Here is a 22,120-nt window from a genome sequence, read left to right on the forward strand (position 1 = left end):
CAACAAAACATCAAATACAGAACGAGGGTGTTTTCACCTCAACAGCAAATTCACATTACCCATCTTCACTCACCCCTCATAACTTGTTGCCTAGAGGATATGTGAAAACACCTCTCCTATACAGTGCCGTACGAAAGGTACATTAAGTTACATTTCAAGGGCACATATTATACACTGTGTTGAAATAATCTGCTAGTATCATCTTGTTCCTTACAGACAATACAGTGTAATGAGAAACACATTATGTAATTCAGTTGGAGTATCTTATTTTTTAATTCCTACACATTAGGACACCTTTTCATGAACGCCCGTTGACTTTCCGTGACACATTCCTTAAATTGTCAGGACTATTTGGCTTTTCACTCCTGCTGGAGACTGGATACGATCTGGCGTTGACGTCTTATATCAACTGATTCTGGTTATTCAGCAATAAAGCCTCGTATAAAAGATAAGCCAAAACTAAACCAGACAGTCAACGTTTATCATGAAGACAGGTACTGTGCATACAAAGCAAAAATGTCGTGATCAGGGCGAATACAGAAGTCAAACCGTCTGTAATCGGATCCAGGCACGCCTAAGGATTACAACTTTGCACATCAATTTGCGACTTGTGGTCACCTTGCCCTTTACACAGTCATGGCAGTTCAAATTTGAACTATTCACTCTGACTGTCTTAGGCACTCAAGAGTACTCAGAAAGATCACGCCTCCTTTGAATATCGTATTATGGGCACTGAACGAATCTATCCACAAACCTACCACAACCCGTGATGAGTGGTATGTACATAAGATCACCTGAAGGGTACCAGTAGCTCAGACTACCGTATACTCTGCAAAAGAAGAGCCCTTTAACTTTTGCAGTTTGGATTTTTTGCTACCACGAACATGTATGTATTTGATCTACGATGCGAACATGCTGTTTTGTGTGTAATATCATCGTATTGCCCAAATCTTTTACATGTGAATTGTATCTAAAGCGTAATTGTACAAGTACTCAAAATCAGACATGTGTAATTTTAATTCTGAACATAATAGATGTAGGAATAAGTGAAAACTATGCTCAGCTGTAGCAGTAAGTGAAAACTATGCTCAGGTGTAGCAGTAAGTGAAAACTATGCTCAGCTGTAGCAATAAGTGAAAACTATGCTCAGCTGTAGCAGTAAGTGAAAACTATGCTCAGGTGTAGCAATATGTGAAAACTATGCTCAGTTGTAGCAATAAGTGAAAACTATGCTCAGTTGTAGCAGTAAGTGAAAACTATGCTCAGGTGTAGCAGTAAGTGAAAACTATGTTCAGTTGTAGCAATATGTGAAAACTATGCTCAGGTGTAGCAGTAAGTGAAAACTATGTTCAGTTGTAGCAATATGTGAAAACTATGCTCAGTTGTAGCAATAAGTGAAAACTATGCTCAGTTGTAGCAATAAATGAAAACTATGCTCAGCTGGAGCAATAAGTGAAAACTACAACACATCTGAACATTAGGGATATAAATCTCGCCACGATATTTGAAGGTGCGGACCAGGATACACAAAATAACTCGCGAATCGTCATGAATATATGGTGATCTTTTTCATGCGTTACCTGTAGATGTGGGGTTTTAAATTGTATTCAGAACCGAATATCAAACGCCCGTCTTGTTCCGGGTTAGAATGGGCTTTCGCAATCCACGTTTGTTGTAAGAGGCGTCTAACGGAATCGGGTGGTCAGACTCGCTGAACTGGTGGACACATGTCAACTCACCTCCGCGTAGATCGATGCTCATGTTGTTGATCACTCGATTATTTACGGATAGCTGAAATATTGCTGAGAACTGCATATGAAGCAGGGGTATTTCGTGGTTTGGCAATTTCATATATTGTATAATATTAATATTAATAAAGGATTGTGGACAACCTTATCTTTAACTGACTCACAGGGCTGTAACGATACATCGAAAGATCCATGGACTTTAACTGCTGATTCTCCGATAGCATTTAATCGCTGGTAGAAACGAACAACTATCAATGCATCAATAGTATGTGTGACTATCGATAGTTTTTCGGTTGACTTCCGTTGATGAATGCACAATTTTTTATTAATTATATATGTTGTTGTATATTTTGTATTCCATTGAGTTTATTTTTAATTGTTTACTTGTTCTGAGTTTTGAGGATCTTGTCAGTTATTAAAAGAGACTGAAACTACTTCAGCTTGTATCTAATTTATTTCATATAAACTATACATTCAGTTGGCTAGAGACTTCAAATGAGACAATTCAAGCAGAAAACATGCAATAGTATTTCAGTAGTTGGTAGCAACAGACTATCGCTATCCCAGTGGTATGTTGTAACAGGCTATCGCTATCCCAGTGGTATGTTGCAACAGACTGTCGCTATCCCAGTGGTATGTTGCAACAGACTGTCGCTATCCCAGTGGTATGTTGCAACAGACTGTCGCTATCCCAGTGGTATGTTGCAACAGACAATTGCTATCCCAGTGGTATGTTGCAACAGACTGTCGCTATCCCAGTGGTATGTTGTAACAGACTATTGCTATACAAAGCTCCTCACTTTGTGTTAAACACGCAGGGCCTTACTTTAACTAGATGAACTTAAGAGGACAATCCCTCCGGTCATTACTAAATACATATTAAATAATACGGTGTTTTAAAACTTTCTAAGAGTGTGTGTCCACAGATACAGGCTTAAAAAGCTAAGATGCATTTCTGCTCTCAAGCTCGGCAAACAGATTGCTCAGACAGGCTCTTACGCTCTGTTGGATGAGATTGTGAAACAGGGGTACCGATGCGTTGCAATCTAACGTTACGCGCTTCTGCAGCTATTACGGTCACTTATCTACTTGTCTAACGGATCCCCTGACATTTCTGTTCAGGATTGAATAAGGCAAAGAAAACACTTTTTACAAGAATTACGGTATGATTTCATGGTGGGAATACTTCCAGAAATGGATCACAGTGGTATTTTAACTTCCCTAGACAATGTGTTTTCCATTCATGTGATCAAATGATATTTGGAAACATAAATTGCATTTTGAAAAAAATTTAAATACATATATATGCTATTTTGTCAAAAATTAATCGAAAAATTGTTAAAGTAATTAAAAGTCTTATGGTCAAACAAACTTGTCAAACAAGCTCATAAAAAACGTAACCCCATCATTTCAGTAAATGTCAATAGTGAATATTTACCTTGTCGCATTTCTCTTGATTTTCGATTTAAAAAGTGTGTAAGTAATTCCACTCCGGGTAATCCTGTAGTAAATATAATGTCTAGCAATAACACCGAGGAATGAGACCAGCTCACCTCACAGCAAAATCAAATTGAACGAATTACTTAGATATCCGGTGATTATCAGCCGCACAACACCAGTCAGTGGGCGGACCCCAACACCTACCCATGACTGATTGGTCCAATTTTTGGGTCGGGTGTAGCACGCATCCTACTGTATAACAGCTGTTCAATGCTTGCGACAAGTTTAGAAAGTAAAATAACGAAATAGAGTCATGAATAAACATGTTAAATGTCTCGATAGTTTAGACAACCTTGGTCATGTATTTTGTGAAAGCATACGAAGAAGGCTGTCCATTAACGGGCGCTTAGAGGTATAATAGCTGTGGTTTAAACCGGAGTTATGTTAATATACTCATGCAAACAATTAAGTGAACACGTGAAAGTATAAGTGTTTCCATATTCTTTTCAAGGGTTTTTCACGAGCTATGTATTGTACAGTGAGCGTAATTCTGGCAATACATGGAGGAACACTTGTACATTGCGTTCCTTTATTCGTTTCTATGAATATACATATTAGGCGAATGGCTGTGCTGGCGATACGGTTCCTCACTCCTAGGGTGCGGGTTCAAATCCAGGATGGGATTCAACTCCAAAAAATTCTAGAATTTGTGCTTTGCTATGAAGGTGTAATCCCAAATATAACGTATTTTACATTTGACCACTTTCTAATCATAGCTTTCTGTAGTGGCAGCCGTGCTAATTACCACTTATCAGAGGGTCACAGTCCGCAGTCTAGAGTGGGTTAGGTAGATGACCCTGTGTGCAGGCGATTAGGTGCCTGACTCTCAGGGTGTAGGTTCGTATCCCCGACGTTTGTTGTTTAATGTCACACTCAGAAAGGTCAGAAAGCTTAACAAAGCTTAACTTAACAATGTCATAATTACCCTTTCCTTAAATCATCCCTGGTCTTTGGCGTGATGAGCGAACGCTTTAACCGCTGGGCTAGCCCACCTCCTCCAGTGAGTATCAAGTATATATTACGTTTGGTTCTGTCCATGACACGTTCAACGTCCTTGGCACGTCCATATTTTGGGGATGCTTTCTTTCACAGGAGTGAGTGGGTCAGTTGAGTTTTACGCCGCACTCAGAAATATTCCAGCTATATGGCAGCGGTCTGTAAATTAGTCGAGTCTGGACCAGACAATCCAGTGATCCAGAACCGTTGATGAGATTTAGTTGGTTTGTTGTTTAACGTCGCATTCGACAACATCAAGCTATATTGCGAAGGCCTGTAAAATAATCGAGACCAGACAATCCAGTGATCCGTATCATGAGCATCGATCTTCACAACTGGAATACGATGACATGTGTCAACCAAGTCAGCGAGCCTGACCACCCAGTAACATGGGTTACTGAAGATCAGTTCGAACTAAACGAGGTTTGTTTTACGCCGCAGTGTTGTAGATATATGTCACCGGTTTGTAATTAATGGAATCTGGATCAAACATTTCAGCGATCAATTCCATGAGCAATTGTTCTAAACAATTGGGATATGATGACACCTGTCAACCCAATCACCGAGCCTGACCACCCGATCCCGTTAGATGTCCCTTACTACAAGCATGGGTTACTGAAGATCAGTGCTAATTCGGATTTTCACGGGTAGTTTACAGGTGTTCGTCCGATTTTGGTGGTGCCAGTGAGTACCATGTTTATTCTTCTGTATTCCATTTGGATAAGCTTTTGGATCAGAGGATTTGGGAAAAAGGGTGAAAGTCGTGAAAGCTGAAATCGCAACAAATATGTTGCTGCTGCAGACATATTTATCCAACCGAGTCTAATTTCTGCATGAATTATATAGTGGATGAGTCATATACAACATCTTGAGATACGGTTAACTGCGACGATGCACAAAACTGAGATTAGTTCCACGGGGTTGGATATTATGAACCACCCGTCCTTAAATAATTCAGTATTAATGTACAAAGCAATCATTTAGAAAATAAATCTATTTATTGTCATTGGAATGTACTATACAAAAATATAGGTCTACTCAAACAAAACCCGACGTTCTGATCCGCTAGGTCGCCTCTGTGGCGTGGTGGTTAATGAGCGGAAGGTGATGGGTTCGATGCCCGGTCGCGTCATGGTATTTTGGGAAGCGTGTGCGCGCGATACACAACAACCACGTGCACGGCAACGGGAAACAAATATAGGAATGGCGATTGTCAAAATATATGGAAATGAACCGCTGAAAACACCTTTTAGTTTCTTGGTTCTGAAGAGTGCATTTGAGCTGGTGTTTATGTCACCATCTATATATCTCAAGGTCTTTTATAACGTCACGGATGACGCTCTGGTTCCAATCGGACGTGTCTGGCTACATCTTGAGCATCCGAGTCTTGGTGTCATCACATGTGTCAGTGATCGATTCGTGCATATCCGTTTCCCTGCTATTTTCCATTTGCGTTTGGGAATCTGTTTCAGGGAGAAAACATTATTTTTTCTCTAACGTTAACTATGTATATGTCACTTTCGATGGTCATTTGTGGTCGAGACTGACCATCATTATAGGGGCACACTGTTAAGTGCTATAACGAACACTACACTCTGCTACGCCCGGCCAGTGAAGATCGGGGTTAGAACGCGTCTTTAGCAAATCATGCTTGTCTCTGGAAATGTGACCACCTCCCTGTATTTTAAGGAGCACAAGGTGTATGCTGTATGCTGTATGCTGTATGCTGTATGCTGTATGTTGTATGTTGTATGTTGTATGTTGTATGTTGTATTCTGCATGCAGTATGCACATTAAATTCACTTGAGTAAATGTTAATATATATATTGCTTAGGCACAGCATAAGCAATTTATAAGTAAGATCCTTTGAAAGACACATGAATCTCTCTTTTGAAAGACTGTATGAGGCAACTGTCATCCAGGAAGTTTCTTTTGACAACTCCTGTACAAACATGTATGCTCCACACCCACTTTCAGTTCTCACTGAGATCAAGGGAGCATTCAGTCCCAGGAGTGTCAACACATGAGGTAACACAAAGGAAACAATTTTCAATATTTGCATGGTGGAAGGTTTATTATCATTAACTCAATGCAGAAAACTCGAAACCCTTCAGAATATCACGCCACTGATACAACGTGTGTGTTAAAGGTCCATGGCAAGATTCTGTTGCAAGTTTGCAAAGTTGAAGATACTAATAATAAATGTGAAGTCTTATAATGCGCTAATCTTCATGCAAAAAAGCATGCTCAAAGCGTTAACACACTGATCAGCATTATTACCCCGGATAACCAAAGCTGCTTGTTAGGTGCTAGAAGGTTATAGTCACGTGACTTTTATCTCACCTGGTACCCATTTTCTGCTGGGTTAACATGTGCTTCCTTGCGGGGCAGGACCGACGTCCTAGAAACTCTCAGGGGTCAAACTGCCACACATGCACTTTAAACACTCGTGCTTACCTTTACGGGTGAGTGAGAATGCTTTTACGCCGTATTAGGGGCCGTTTGTAATTCATGGCCTGAGTTGATCATGGCTTTACAGGGTAGGGTACACCCATGGGGAGATAGGGGTCAGCGATGTTGTACTCATGCACTAGGGGATCAGCAATTTTGTACATATTGATGTTAAGAAATTATGGTTAAATATTTAGCTAAGGGTGCTGGGGGAGGGAGGGTTCGGATTATCCTGCCATAGTCAGGCTGGTAAGGTTCATCATCTGCTCAGGGCCCTTGCCCCTATGCACGCAGCCCTCATAGCAAAACGCTGATTAGGGAAACCACTAAGAACTTTCTCGAGAATATGTTGTCTCCTGCATTACCCAGAGTGTCAGAGAGGCTACTTGAGGAGAATCCAAGCAGTGTTATTATACATAACCTGGATCTGATCTCGGGTAAAATCCCGATGCAACTACTTTTGAGCACACTGTTTCAAACGTAAGAGGCGACCAACGGGATCGGGTGGTCAGACTCGCTGACATAGCTGATACATACCAGGTTGATTGCATCCCAGGTTGATGCTCATTCTGTTGATCACTGGGTTGTCCCATCCAGACTCAATTACTTGAAGACCTCCGCCATATAGCTGGAGTGCTGCTGAGCGCGGCGTAACACTAAACGCACTCACTCACTACTGGTGCACGTGGACCTAATGTATTGAAGACGTCATGACAGGAGAGACAAAGCAAGTTCACTGACGAGATATTGCAACTTGTACTTTCAAATTTTGTGGTGTATACTCAACTTAGTACAGGCTAAATCAGGAACAACATCAGTGCTATTCAAATCATCGATATGAGAAATGTCAAACTGCGGTGGGGCAGCTCAGTGACCTGGGTTCGAGTCCCCCCGTGTATTGCGTTTAACTAAATGCACTTAGTATGTCAAAATAACGATGAAACATGTCGATGGGGTTTAAGGGAATGTATCTAGGTAACATTTTTGCGACTTAAAGTGTTTCACTATCGCAGTTAAATGTGTGATTATTATTATTGTTGTTAATCATTATGAAGTGAGAATGCCGGGGACAAATAATATTATAACATAATAGTTTTCCCCCCGTTCCCACGTTTCGAGTAATAATCAAGTGTGTCCTCTAAAGCCAGCTCAACGTTAAACACATTTTAACTGGAGACAAAACTGTCAAAGGCATTGATGTAGATGTAGTCATCAAAGCTTATCGTAGCAATGATGTTATTACGTCGTTACAGACACATGTTATTGTACGGTTTTAAATACAAATAACATTGAGATATTTTTACGACATAGAAACCGATGCCCAGGGTTGTTTGTATGAATTTTAACTGTACACATAACAAATCACTCATTGCAGGCGGTCCCGTCTATGACACAGCCATTTAACTTTGTGAATAAAACGGTTCTGGAGTGCAGTTTATTTTTTGACGACTGTATGTAACGTTTACGTAATAACAGTATTCATCCATGCGGGGATGTACAATCCGTTACGTTTGGCAATGATGTCTGCGTTATCGTCTAACACGATTTAACTCAACAGCAGAATCCCCATCCACTCGACACAATACTTGTCTCGAACATTGGATTGTTCGATGCGTAATGAAAATATGCGAGACATCGTTTAGAAGAGTAAGAGAGTGAGTTTAGTTTTACGCCGTTTAGCGATATTCCGACAACACCACGACGGAGACACCAGAATAGGGCTTCACAGGTGCCTTGAAAAGAACATAATTGACTCTACTTTCTCATATCTGCACTAAATCTGATTCCAGATCCTTTACCCAGTCAAATTTTACGTGATAACGAAATATGTCGTCATGGTAGCCATTTTCTCCCGTCCGTCCCAAGGATTGAGAATTATGACTTTGTGTGTTCATGAAACATCGAGCATTGCATATATAATATATTTATGTACGCCATGCCACAATATTAACGGATGCCATGACAAAAACATTCGAAACTTTTTTGGATTTACACAGAAGCTCGTTTACAGACTGTACAGTTTTGAAATGGAAAATAAATATCACTCGCAAGTTGTGACATCATGTGCATTGAAAATGACTGTTGTGTAATACGTTCATCCACTTCTTAAACAGGCACGGGCTGGTTTAGTTTTACGCCGCTTTTATCTACATTCCAGCAATATCAGCAAGGGAAACCAGACATCATACATTGGACCCATGTGTGGGGAATGAACCCGGGTTCGAATCCTTTAGTTTCTTCTCAAAGGTTAAGCTGACCCGACGTCGAAATATAATTTGCACCGAGCTGCGCCTGACAGGTCGAGATATTTGATGGCGGATATGCGATGGTGTGAGGAAACCCACATCCTACACACCTGACATCTCACCTGGTGGTGGGTATGAGTAATCTGACATCAAACCGGCATATCGATCAGGTTGTTCAACATCACCTCATGCCGATTGTGGGATCGTACAGTCTGGAAATGGAACCTTAGCAACTGACAAGGCGAGTCTGGTTCCGTGATGAATCATGATTCGTCTTCACCTGTGAGGTAGAAGACAGCGTGTGTACCGTCGATGTTTTCCGTCCAATGACCAGCGGGCAAACACATGATTTAGTGGTGGTTCAGGAGACTTCGACAGCAAATCCGAACTCGTTGCAGGTCACATGCTCCCGAATATGAACCGACAATGGTGGAGTAGCCAAGTGGTTAAAGCGTTTGCTCGTCACGCCGAAGGTACGGGTTTGACTCCCCAAATGGGTACAATGGGTGAAGCCCGTTTCTGGTGTCCCCCGACGTCATGTTGCTAGAATATTGCTAAAAGCGGAGCAAAACCCCACTCACTCACTCACTCACTCACTCACTCACTCACTCCAGCATGACAACGCTATACCTCACAGCTCGTGTCACTGTTGGCGTCCTTCGTAACTCGGACATAATTGTCTTGCCATGGCCTTCTATATCTCCAGATCTGAAACCGGTAGAGGCTTTGTATGATGAACTGGATAGATGCGAACGTCAGCGTACAGTGGTCACGCAAGAACTGATCATGATATGAGCGTCCGTGACGTCTATGTAATAAAAGGTGTTATCGGTGCAATAATGCAGTCTGATAGGTTTCCCAAATCTGATAAATATGCAAATTAGGTCAATACACAAACTACTTTCACAAAACTCCATACTAAAACGTCTAAAACGTTTACTAAAACTTACTAAAACGTCTAAAACGTTATAACATTACGATTCTGTTAAAAAAATGACGTACGATTTGATTTTTTTAAGAATAATTTTAACAATGAGATTATATGACAAAGAGATTATTAACCGTGTATGTTTAAGTATCACTGATATTCATTGATGTGTATTAAAAATAATAATATAGCCTATTATGGGAGCTTTTCAAAAATCACAATTAATAGCCAACATGCTTCCAAATAATGACATAAACAAACAGTATGTAAGCAATCATATTCGCAGGAATCATGTTCGTATATACTACATCCAATGTGACGTCAGAGTACATTTTGCACTAATGGGTAGATGGAAATCTCGTCCTCCTAGATATGAGTAGAATCATCTGCATAGATGATATAGCAACATTAACATATGGCACCAATACTCTTCAGATCCTCATAACTGTGTTGCGCTCGTGTGTGTGTGCGTATGTGTGCGTGCGTGCGTGCGTGCGTGCGTGTTATTTCCATTTACTAGGCATTCGTTTAAGACAAAGACAGTCGTACATTCTAATACTAACTTTGTAATGCAAGTACAAACACTGACCTGTCGAACTGTAATTATTCGACTGCGTTAGACTTTGTTCATTACATCAACCACTGGTTTGCCTTGTCCAGATTCGATTACTTTCAGGCCGGCACACTATGTGTGTAAGCAATCTAAATACCCATCGTTAATGCAATAAAGATGATTTAGTGAATATGTAAATGTTATTTCGATTTCAAAATCGCCCCACTCAAATCGTCAGGAGATATGTACCTTCTCCTAACAGCAAATCAAACACATAGCCCTTTACAAATTATAAGAAGGAAGCATACCTCGAACAAGTGTACATAACCTATTTGAATTATGATCATTGAGATTCTAAACGTGACGCTTGCAATACAGATAGAGTGTTTTTACTTCTCACAATCGGGCTTTCTGATATGACTTTCTAAGACCTCCGACAACTTCCTTGTAGACGCCACCTTTCTCCTGTTCGTTTAGAATGTGCCACCTAAAACATATTGCATTTAAAAAGAAATACTTTCAGGTTTGTTTGAAGTAGGCGTGTGAAGATATGTTTGTTCGTTCGTATCGAAAAAACATTTTATAACATTAATAAAAAAAACATTTATAACATTACAATCTTGACTCATTACATATCGTGTCCGATACGGTCCAATACATACAGATATGGTAATAAAAATGATGTGTCTGTATGGGTGGTTTCCTCTTTTGAATTGTATGATAAATACTTGCATGTAATAACAAAAGATCAGAGATTTGATGAAAGATTCAAACAAGTTTTATGACGTTTATAAGAGTCTTTACTAAGACCTTGCCAGCTTGATCAAACAACTGATCAAGATGGTAACAAAGAACGTGCTATGTTAAACTCATTAGTTGACAACATGTGAAACGTATTACTAAACATTTACCCGCTATGCTTAATGCTGTGATAATTCTTAGCATGCGATACGTACTCAGTGGAACCTCATTCGAACAATGCCATGCCGTACATGTACAGCTTCTACAATGTGTAAAGAACGCATGTGTGTGTGTGCTTGCGCGCCTGTGCGTGCGTACCGTATGACATACAAATCCATTCATTTCCCCTATTACTCAGGAGAAGCCTTTACAAGGCAAGAAGGTCTTGTAATTCATTGTGATGCATCGGGTTCTTGTGTCAAAAACAGACCTTTCAGAGGATTTGGTTTCCTTTCAAAGACTTTTACCTGTGAAAGTCCGGGTTAGAACTGATCTTCAGGAACTCTTGCTTGTCGTATCTAAGGGCGACTAACGAAGTCGGGTGGTCAGACTTGCTCCCTTGGTTGACACATGTGATCGTATCCCACTTGCGTAGATCGATGCTCATGCTTTTGATCACTGGACTGTTTGATCCAAGCTCCAATATCTAAAAACCACCGCCATGTACACTGGCCCAAAAAAGAAACGCATAGGTGAAAATCCTATGTTATGAGAGATGATTTATTAACTTAAATTGCACAAAAAGTAATGGAACTTGAGCAATGATAATTCACACGGGTATTAACAAATGTGTGTCAAGACATATACAATCATTCACAGTGGTATTAAACGTCTCTATTTTCCATGGCATAGTGAGAAAGTCAGTATCTGGTGTGACCACCACGGGCATCAATCACTGCTCTGCATCGCCTGGGCATTGACTGTATAAGACGTCGTATCCGCCTTTGTGGGATTCTTCTCCACTCATCTCGCAACGCATTCACCAACTGTAGACGTGTCTGTGGCTGCGGCTGTCGACGTCGTAACCGTTTACCCAATTGGTCCCATAAATGTTCAATTGGGTTCAAATCCGGCGATTTTGAGGGCCATGGAAGAACTGTAATGTTGTTGTTGGCAAGGAAATCCGTGGTAATGCGTGCTGTGTGCGGTCTTGCATTGTCGTGCTGGAAAATTTCCCTTCTAGCGTCAATTGTAGGAACAACATGACGGTTCAGAATTTCATCCCGGTAGCGTACAGCATTGAGATTCCCTTGCACATGCACCAACTGTGTCCTGCCGTTCATAGATATGCCTCCCCACATCATTACACCTCCACCACCGTGTCTGTTGACCTCACGAACGCACTGTCGAGCATATCTCATTTCGACGTCTGTAAACACGCATCCTTCCATCATGTCTGTACAGCAGAAAACGTGACTCATCGCTGAACCAGATCCTTCTCCAATTCAAGAGGTTCCATGCCCGAACGTTCCTGCACCACTGAAGACGTGCACGACGGTGATGGGGATGCAGAACAGGTCCTGCATGAGGTCGCATAGGTCGAATTCCATGCTCTCTTAGGCGATTCCTGATGGTTTGTGGAGAGACTCTACGCAGCCCAGGAACGTGATCAGCGGTATACGTAGCAGTGGCGGCCCGATTACGCAGATGAAGCACCCGGATGTAGCGGTCTTGTGCTGGAGTTGTCACCCTTGGTCTCCCACTCCTTGGACGGTCTCTGGTCGAGTTGTGTTGCGTGTATCGTTGCCAGAGACGGGAAATCGTGCTCTGCCTCACATTCAGACGTCTGGCAACTGATGACTGACTTTCCCCAGCTTCCAGACGTCCAATGGCTCTATTTCTGTTTTCTTCATTTAACCTTGGCATTTTTCGCGTCGCATAGAAAGAAATTCGAAGAATGAATCGCAACAGGACCTGTCCCCTTTTATAGCCATCATAATCAAGATTGAGATCCTGCATTTGCACGTGCATAATGCTTTCAGATTTTCCCACGTGCAGATTATACAAAGCGTTTTCAAGGTGCTGTGGTGTGGCGAATAATCACCAGAGGTTGTGTTTGTTTGTCTGTTTTGGTTGTATTGACTATAAAAACACTTAATATTTACATTAATTGTCATTCCATTCCATATTTTCCGAAAAAATCTACTTTAAAAATGGGATTTCAGCTATGCGTTTCTTTTTTGGGTCAGTGTAGTTGGGGTATTGTTGAATACGGCTTAAAGCAACAAACCAAACTAAATACAAATATTCGTAAATATTCGTCCGGTTGGAAGTCGACATCAGTTTGGGGATCGAGGAGGAATGACAAACGTGTACAGGCGCTAAAACAAGGGGCTGCCCATCAGGACGAAACAACAACACACCTGTACAAAGACACGAATTTGAGTGAGTGAGTTTGGATATACGCCGCTTTTAGCTATATTTTAGCTTTGTAACGGCATGGGACACTAGAAATGGGTTTCAAACATTGTACCCAAGTGGGGAATCGAACACGGATCTTTAGCGTGAGTTTACACTTTAACCACTAGGCTACCCCACCGCCAAGTGTTAATCTGACCACCCGACCCGGTTATCGCCTAGTTTCATATTTATGGTCTATAAGAGCAGAGCGCGGCGTAAAACTAAACTCAATCACTCATCGATGGGCACAATAAGTTCAAGTTCTCATTACTTGAGGAAAGCTGACTGCTCCAAGTCCAGGTTGCTGTCTTTTGTTGGTTTAAAATATAAGCCTGGTATTCGCATGACGTGGGTTTGTCTAATACTCGAAGTCAAGTACATTCAAAGGAGTCCTGGGACTGTGGTTTCTTTCTATACATATGGAAATTAATTAAGCAACACCAAATTCAAAGACACATAAAAACTTAACAAAGTTTAACGAAGTAATTTTGATGATTGATTATTCAATTTTGATGTATTGACATACAGCATGAGCTTTTCATGGGTTGATATGACGCGCGTGAAGCTTGCACAGCGCACGTGCATTGCTTTAACCTCAACTTTCGAAAAATGCACTTTTTCCCTGGGGTGTTTACAAGCGCAGGTTGTCGATTGCATTCGGTTTTTCATTCATTTCAATGTCATGGCACGTAGGAAATTATCAGAGGCCACTCGTTGGCAAATAATCGGCATGAGGAATGCTGGTATGTCTCTAAGACAAATCGGGACTCAAATCGGACGACATCATTCCATAATTTCAAAACTTTTGAAAAAATACCAGGCCACTAATGAAGTTAAAGACCTGCCTAGACCAGGAAGACCCAGGAAGACCACAGTCCGGGAGGACAGAGCTTTACTGAGACTTGTACGGCGCAGGTCCTTCGACTCGAGCTCTCGGTTGAGACAGGAGTGGCTTCCAGGGAGACCCATCTCGAACAGGACTGTTCGGAATCGTCTGAAAGCTGCAGGATACCGGGCAAGGAGGCCAATCAAGCGACCCAGACTGTCTCCAGCCCATAAGGCAGCCCGACTGGCCTGGTGTAATGACCGTTTGCACTGGAACATTGCCTCTTGGAGGAAGGTCCATTTCTCAGATGAGAGCCGGTTCTTGCTGCACATGGTGGACGGTCGTACTCGGGTCTGGAGGCAGAGGAACACAGCAATGGCTCCACGGAACATCCAGGAGACTGTGGCCTTTGGGGGAGGTTCCGTTATGGTATGGGGGTGCATTTCCATGAACTGCAAGTTGGATATCATTACCATCCGTGGCAACCTTAACGGTGTTCGTTACCAACAGGAGGTTCTTGACAGGGCTGTGGTACCTCATTTTGAGAACCATCCTCTGGCAACGAGACCCATATTTATGGACGACAATGCTAGACCTCACAGGGCGCATGCTGTAAATGATTTTTTGCGGCAAAATGCAATTGACAGAATTCCATGGCCTGCCATGAGCCCTGACCTCAACCCCATTGAACATTTGTGGGACTTTATTGGCCGTCGTGTGAGGCAGAGAGACCCACCAGTCCATAATCTCAACGAATTGACGGCTGCCCTGCATGAGGAGTGGAACAGGATCCCCCAGAATCAGATCCGGAGACTCATCCAAGGAATGAGGAGGCGTCTGGAATCGGTGGTGCGTGCGCAGGGAGGACACACTAGATATTGATGAAAGTCGGTGTGCAGACTCTCAGATGACTGTTCTTTCTTTCCATGTGACATTTGTGTTAATACACCTGACAACAACGTCTGTGGATGAATAGTAAATTGTGTCCATTTTTTCATGAATTTAAGACAGTTTTAAGAATTTGGATTTCGTTGCAATAAAGCAAAGTCTTGATACTTTTTCCCTTTAAGTTGTTTGTCAGAGATCGTCTGTTGAATAAAAAAGTGTCAAACTATATCAACCCGGCATATTTTGATTGTCAGAACACTTCAAAGTTGCTCCAATAGAAAAAATTGGGGTGTTGCTTGATTAATTTCCAGGTGTATATTTGCATATTTTTAGAAAAGTATGCATGCTATGCATGTCGTCCCGTGGGTCCGTCTCTCACGTAATCGTTTAGAGCAACATGGGATTACACCTGTCATTTCAAAATGAAATATGTCCTCGCATATCGCAGAGTAGGCTGTCAGTGCATGCGTGTGAGTTTTCTGATTTAACTCACTCACTCATATCTGTCAACCATTGACACACGTGACTCCTGCGTTTACAGGCATAGACCAGTTTCAGATCGTCCAAATTCTTAGTTTCAGTCATCAGTGAGCTCTATATAGGTGTGGACTCACTAACTCACTAACGCATACTCACCCACCAACTCACTCACTCACTCACTTACTTACTCACTCATGTGTATGAATCGTGTTGGTATCACATTCTACAAAAGGGCGGTTGGGGTAGCCTAGTGGTTAAAATGTTCGCTCGTCACGACCCAGGTTCGATAAGGGTACATTGTATGAAGCCCATTTCTGATGTCCCAGGCCGTGATATTCTTGAAATATGTTCTGAAGCGGCGTAAAACTCTCTCACTCACATTCTCCAGAGAAATATCGTAAATGTACAGGATACGTAGATGACACCACTAACATCTACGTTGGTGATGCCTTCAATTCGAAGATACTTCATCTAAGTACGTGCTTTAATAGTGAGAGAGTGAGTTTACTTTTACGCCGCACTCAGCAATATTCCAGCTATATGGCGGCGGTCTGTAAATAATCGAGTCTGGACCAGACAATCCAGTGATCAACAACATGAGCATCGATCTGCGCAGTTGGGAACCAATGACATGTGTCAACCAAGTCAGCGTGTCTGACCAACCGATCCCGTTAGTCGCCTCTTACAACAAACACAGTCGCCTTTTATTACAAGCATGGGTTGCTGAAGGCCTTTTCTATCCCGAGACCTTCTTACGAGTGTAACGAGTGTACTCTTTCCACATGCATATGAAATCTCAAAGATAGAATTACTTCGGACATGATTTTTGTGACTGGTGCTTGAAATTTTGAAATGTCCTTTCTCCATAGAGCATTTTGCGTGAGTGAGTGTGGTTTTACCCCTCTTTTAGCAACATAACAATATTAAAGCATGTCAGGAGACACCAGAAATGGGCTTCGCACATTATACACAAGTGGGGAATCGAACCCAGGTCTGCGGCGTAACGACCGAACTCTTTACTAGGCTACCCCAATGCCCAAACCTTTTGACAGACCTTGACTGTTTATTGAATTGATGTAAAGGCTCTAGAATTTTATATGACGCCTTGATTTCCGACAAAGATCTAACAAAATGTACCATATATGGCAAGAATTTTTCGCTAATGCTACTTTCGATTGGAATAAGATTTTACGACCTATAGAAATTGTTTGAAAGATGTCAGACTACTTCATTTCCAATGAAATTTTTACACGTATTTATCGTATTATCTACACTGAACATGAACCATTTAAAATGAAACTTATTGGCGATTCTGTTTGTTGTTTTTGTAATGAGCTAGATGAGACTATTTGTCATGTTTAAGGAGAATGCAGAGAAACACAAACATTCTGGAATGAACTTGAAGTTTTGATGCATAACTATATTGAGAATACAACGTAAATAACACTACACACAGATACTAAACCATACTTATTAGTATCTCAACTGCCAAATATCCATTTATGTGGGATTAACCGACACACGCCAAACTCCAGAAGTTCTTGTTTGGTTTGAGAGAAATCTTCAATGTGGAAAGGTCCGCTGCATTTATAAATAATAGTCTCCAAAGTCATGACGCAAAATGGATCCGTATTCCCAACAGAATAAGTAATTTATTTTGATGTGAAAATTTGAATTTGTGTAAATTCGAACTCTTAGGAACGATAAAAACATTGTAAAAGGACAAAAACAAACAAACGAAAAAAGACCCTTGACGGCTATAAGCTTGATCAGAACGTCTTGGTATAGACAACATGCTATATTAAACCCAAAGATGACAACATGTGAAATGTAAACTCAATATTGACAAATGTTGACAACATATGAAATGTAAATAACAGTGGAGTGGTCCATGGGCGAGATTGTTGGCCCATGGGCGAGATTGTTGGCCCGTGGCCGGGAATGTATTATATAATGCTTTTACTCAAAATACATGTTTGTCCATGTTTTGTAGGTAGTAAATGAAAAAAAGGGGTGTCCTTATAAGTATCAAGACACAAAAAGCAACTCGTTTTGACTTACTTCAACCAATTTAGAGAGATAAAAAAAATCTTGCCTATGCGGGCGAAAAACAGTTTGGCCCATGGGCGATAATATTCACCTTACCCAAAATACACGCTTTTCTATGTTTTGGAGGTTGTAAATGAATGTGAGTATATTTATTAGGATTATAGCACAAAATTAAACTCATTTTGACTTAATTCGGCTAATACAGAGCGATTTGTAATATATATATAATTATATATATATATATGTGTGTGTGTGAGAGAGAGAGAGAGTGTGTGTGTGTTTATGTATGTATGTAATGTATATATATATATATATATATAGATATGTGTGTGTGTGTGTGTGTGTGTGTGTGTGTGTGTGTGTGTGTGTGTTATATTTCATGTCGTGTTTTACAGATGAAGACAAGTATGCAACAGAGAGGGTTCGGGTGATCCCGACACTGAGGGAATGGATAGTACTTAACGTTTGCATTCGCATTTTCAGGAAACAGTGAGCATGCCACGTTTAAATGCTATCGAATGTCAGAGAGCAATGGGCAAAGGGGAATCGAACCCGTATGCTCAGCAAGACGACCGAGCGCCTTAACGTATAGGCTAACCCATTGCCCCAATGAAGGTGGAAAACCAGAGAGACACAGCGTTAGAATACGAGTGAGTGAGATGATTAAGAACATGTTTCTATTTCTGAGGAAGGGGCGGTAGTGCCCGTTCTCACTTACGTAAGCACCATAAGGGTTATTGTCAACTGCTACCAGTGAAAGAATAGAACCAACAGCAAACCTCTGAGCACAAAAAAAACTTGACGGTGGTGACCAGCAAATCTTGGTGTCGTCCAACATTTGCATGGGCATTTCTTTTGGATTTGAAGACAGCTTGTTGAAATCTCTCTCTCGATACAATTCATGTAGCACACGGCGTTAAGAATGAAATAATACAGACTGTTCAAAGCTGTGACAGACATAGACCCAACTCAGTTTCGTCATTCGTTCAGTGAATGCGATTTCTATGAAGACCAATCCAGTGGTGCAAGGCGATACGGACTTGACACTTCAGCCGTGTTTACCTTAGAGATAGAAAATGTGTCGTATGAATGTATACCATTGATCAAAATAAAGACGTATATTCCAGCGACGACAGGTTTGAAAAGAGAGTAAAACTGCGCTGCGCTGTTCTTTTAACCTCACTGCCAAGACCTGGTTCTTAGAGTCATAAACGGACATTGCTGGGGTGTTTTCTTCACGCGAAGGTAATGGGACAAGAAGAATACAGTTCTGTGAACAACGACCATAATAATACGAACTCCAAACGGAGTTTTTCGACCCACTGTAAAGTGTTTAAATATCCATTTAACGTCACTTAAATCACACAAAAGTGTCGCCCACAGATGATTATAAGGAGATTGTTAACTTGTGAATTCAACTTCAGTCATGAAATAAGAGCATTTATGTCGTGGAACTCTATGTCCCATACAAACAGTCCATCCATACTGAAGAACTGTGGGTGTTCACAACCCATGGAAATGTGCTTGTATATTTTTCACTTATACAATGACATACATGACATACATAGTCGAGGGAAAGTAAGAGTCATGTTAAACTAGACCAACAAATTAGCATTGCTATAGAGATAATTATTTTATAAACAATGTAACATATTTTTAGGTCTTTTTAGGATGCAGATCACGAAGGCTAAATTACTCAACAAAATGTATTTGTTGTTTTTTTAAGCATGTTTAAATGTCAGTCACACATCTAAAGTAACACTTTACGATACACTGTAAAATCAATATCAATTGCAGCCTTTCGTGACCAGAAACAGTCATGAGAAGATGTAAATCATTGTGGCGCTGAGAAAATGACTTGTACTGCCAGTAGCTTGCGCTTGAACAACATTAAATAACAGGAACTCGTTAGATTGTTTGCTCGTACTTTAACTGCAAGTCAACAGTTTCGTCAGAGCCAAGTATCAGAGGGGCGGTTACTGATCATAATCTAGCAAAGCGTTCTTAGAGCTACGATATTCGTAACTCACGAGTTAAATTTGCGATAGGTCGTACACCTGAGGGCGCTTTGTGAGTTGGGAGCTAGAGGGTGAGTGTTAGAGGGAATGTTCCTGATTAGGATCCCAATCCACAAAAGGCAAGGCTACGACAGAGTTACGACAGAGTTACGACAGGTCGTAACGTTACGAACGCTTTGTGGATCCTGGGCCTCGTTGCACGAAACGATCTTTCTTGGATATATTTTCGTTAGGGTCTGTATGACAGGTTAGACGAAACGCTGGGAATGCTTTGTGGATCGTGACCCAGTGGGTGCTGGTACTTATAAGGTTCTGGATTAAAAAAAGCGTCCTCAGAGCTTCGACATTCAAAAGTCCTTGATTTTATATACAGCTAACGTAAGTCGTAGCTGATTCTGAATCTTTATTACGTATTGATGGCCATGAGGCCAACAGTATAACATCTGTAAACAGTGAGAAAAACATACACAAGCGCCACACTGTAAATGTGGATCTTAGTACAATTAATACGATTACATATTCACATACGTTTCGATCGGAGTACAGACACTTTTTTAAAAAAAGTTACATAGTCTTAAAAGTCTATTGTTATCGCCTGTTTTCATCAATTCAAGAAACATTTGGACACGAGGGTGTGTACGACAATATTCGCGTAAATATATATCACGATATTCATTGTAGAGAGGACACAATCGTGTGATATGGAGTGCGTCTCCTAGTTCAGTCATACAAGAATTACAAAGCGCAGTTTCATAAGTTTTGGAGTGTCTATAGGAATTAACATGGAAACCATGTACATTACAACGAATCTTTGTCAAACATCTCCGTACATCTTTTGAGCCAATAACTTAAATAATTTTCAAGAGAATTCTTGCATAGAGTGTCAAAGATTCGGAAAGGACCATGTGTTGATGTCACTCCAGGTAATAGTCTAAGATATCCTTTGAGCGCTGTTTACAATTCTCGTAATTATAGTAAGTCGTAGCGTCACTAATAATATGTGGATCGTAGCCATAAAGCGTGAGAAAGGAAACGTGTTCTGTAGTATTTCAGGCGTATTTGGTGGTGTAGTGACAGGTCTGCCAACACAGACCAGCACAGCTGTGAACACCTACAGAACACAGAACAAAACATCGGGATTTAGATAAGCAACATGTCTTTCTGTGTACATCTTCAGTGTCGCCGAAGCAGAAAAGGGTGCACGTGCAGTTTTAAAACACGACCGTAACGAAGAGAGTATTTTTATGGATGTCAACTTCTTCATCATGCAGAACAAAAGGTTTCGGAATTGTTCCTTCCTCCTTCATCAGGTGAATGAAGGTGATGAGGAAGGAGTAAGGTTGTTATGCTCCGAAACGTTGTGTTCCTCATAATATAGAAGTTGACGTACATAAACAAAACTGCATGTTTAATTTTGTCCAATCCCTTGTCAGAATGTGGCCTCAGTGTTTCTGGACTTCTGTGAGTCCAGAATTAAATGGTGACGTGTTGAACTTCTGTTTGCCTTTTATCAGCACATCATTTGATATCCTCAAGTGTCTTTAGATACAACCTTCCGCGCGGACAATTGTCAGTTCGAGTACAGTTATACAGATTCGGGCTACCGTTATTCCACTAGAAACCTCATTTAAGCCACGTTCATGTGATGGGATTTAAACATTTTAGACTTGTGTTAAAGCATGTCAAAACAGATAAAACCCTTGTATGGTTATAGACCTCTTCATATTGTATGCTAAATGATGTCTGTTCTGTTGACATATCTTATCACTTATTCACAAATAGGAACGTGTACCCAAAATTTTAATTTACGAATGAGACGAAAATGATCCACATCATATATTGGCAAACAAATTTTGCTACATGACAGTTTTACCTGTGCGTTTGCATAAAACGCATACTGGACCAGTTTTCGGATGAACGTAATTTTACGTTCAATAAACTCCATATATTGCTAAAATTGGCGCAAAATCATATTCACTCACTCAACATTTATTAACTCTAACTCAGTCGTGACTAGTTGATTCATGTCTGTATCAACAGCAGTTACACATTTTATATGCACATGCCTGCACAGTGCTTATACATAAAGTCTGATAACTTGAAACCAATTGCTTTGAACACCGTACATGAATGGGGTGTTTTTTGTCCTTGTGGTAGCTTGTGGCGTATCCATGTATTCTCGTGTCTTTATCATGACATGCTAACAAGCATAGAGGAAAGGAAGAGTGAACCTGAACCTATTGTCCCTCACCCAGACATGCCCAGCAAAAAGTAGTTGATTATAGTGTTTGAGAGG

At 40.9% G+C, this 22,120-nt stretch overlaps 1 protein-coding gene across 1 annotated transcript in view; it reads right to left on the reverse strand.

Moving 5' to 3' along the window:
* LOC137299193 (uncharacterized) overlaps positions 1-3,287 on the reverse strand; it is a 47,369-nt gene extending 44,082 nt beyond the window's left edge. Inside the window, 1 exon segment of the mRNA XM_067831766.1 lies at positions 3,187-3,287. Within this exon segment, the coding sequence (XP_067687867.1) occupies positions 3,187-3,196 (10 nt within the window). The 5' untranslated portion in view covers positions 3,197-3,287.
* Between the last annotated feature and the right edge of the window lie 18,833 nt (positions 3,288-22,120).

The sequence above is a fragment of the Haliotis asinina genome, chromosome 10, assembly GCF_037392515.1.
Source record: "Haliotis asinina isolate JCU_RB_2024 chromosome 10, JCU_Hal_asi_v2, whole genome shotgun sequence".
NCBI lineage: Eukaryota > Metazoa > Mollusca > Gastropoda > Lepetellida > Haliotidae > Haliotis > Haliotis asinina.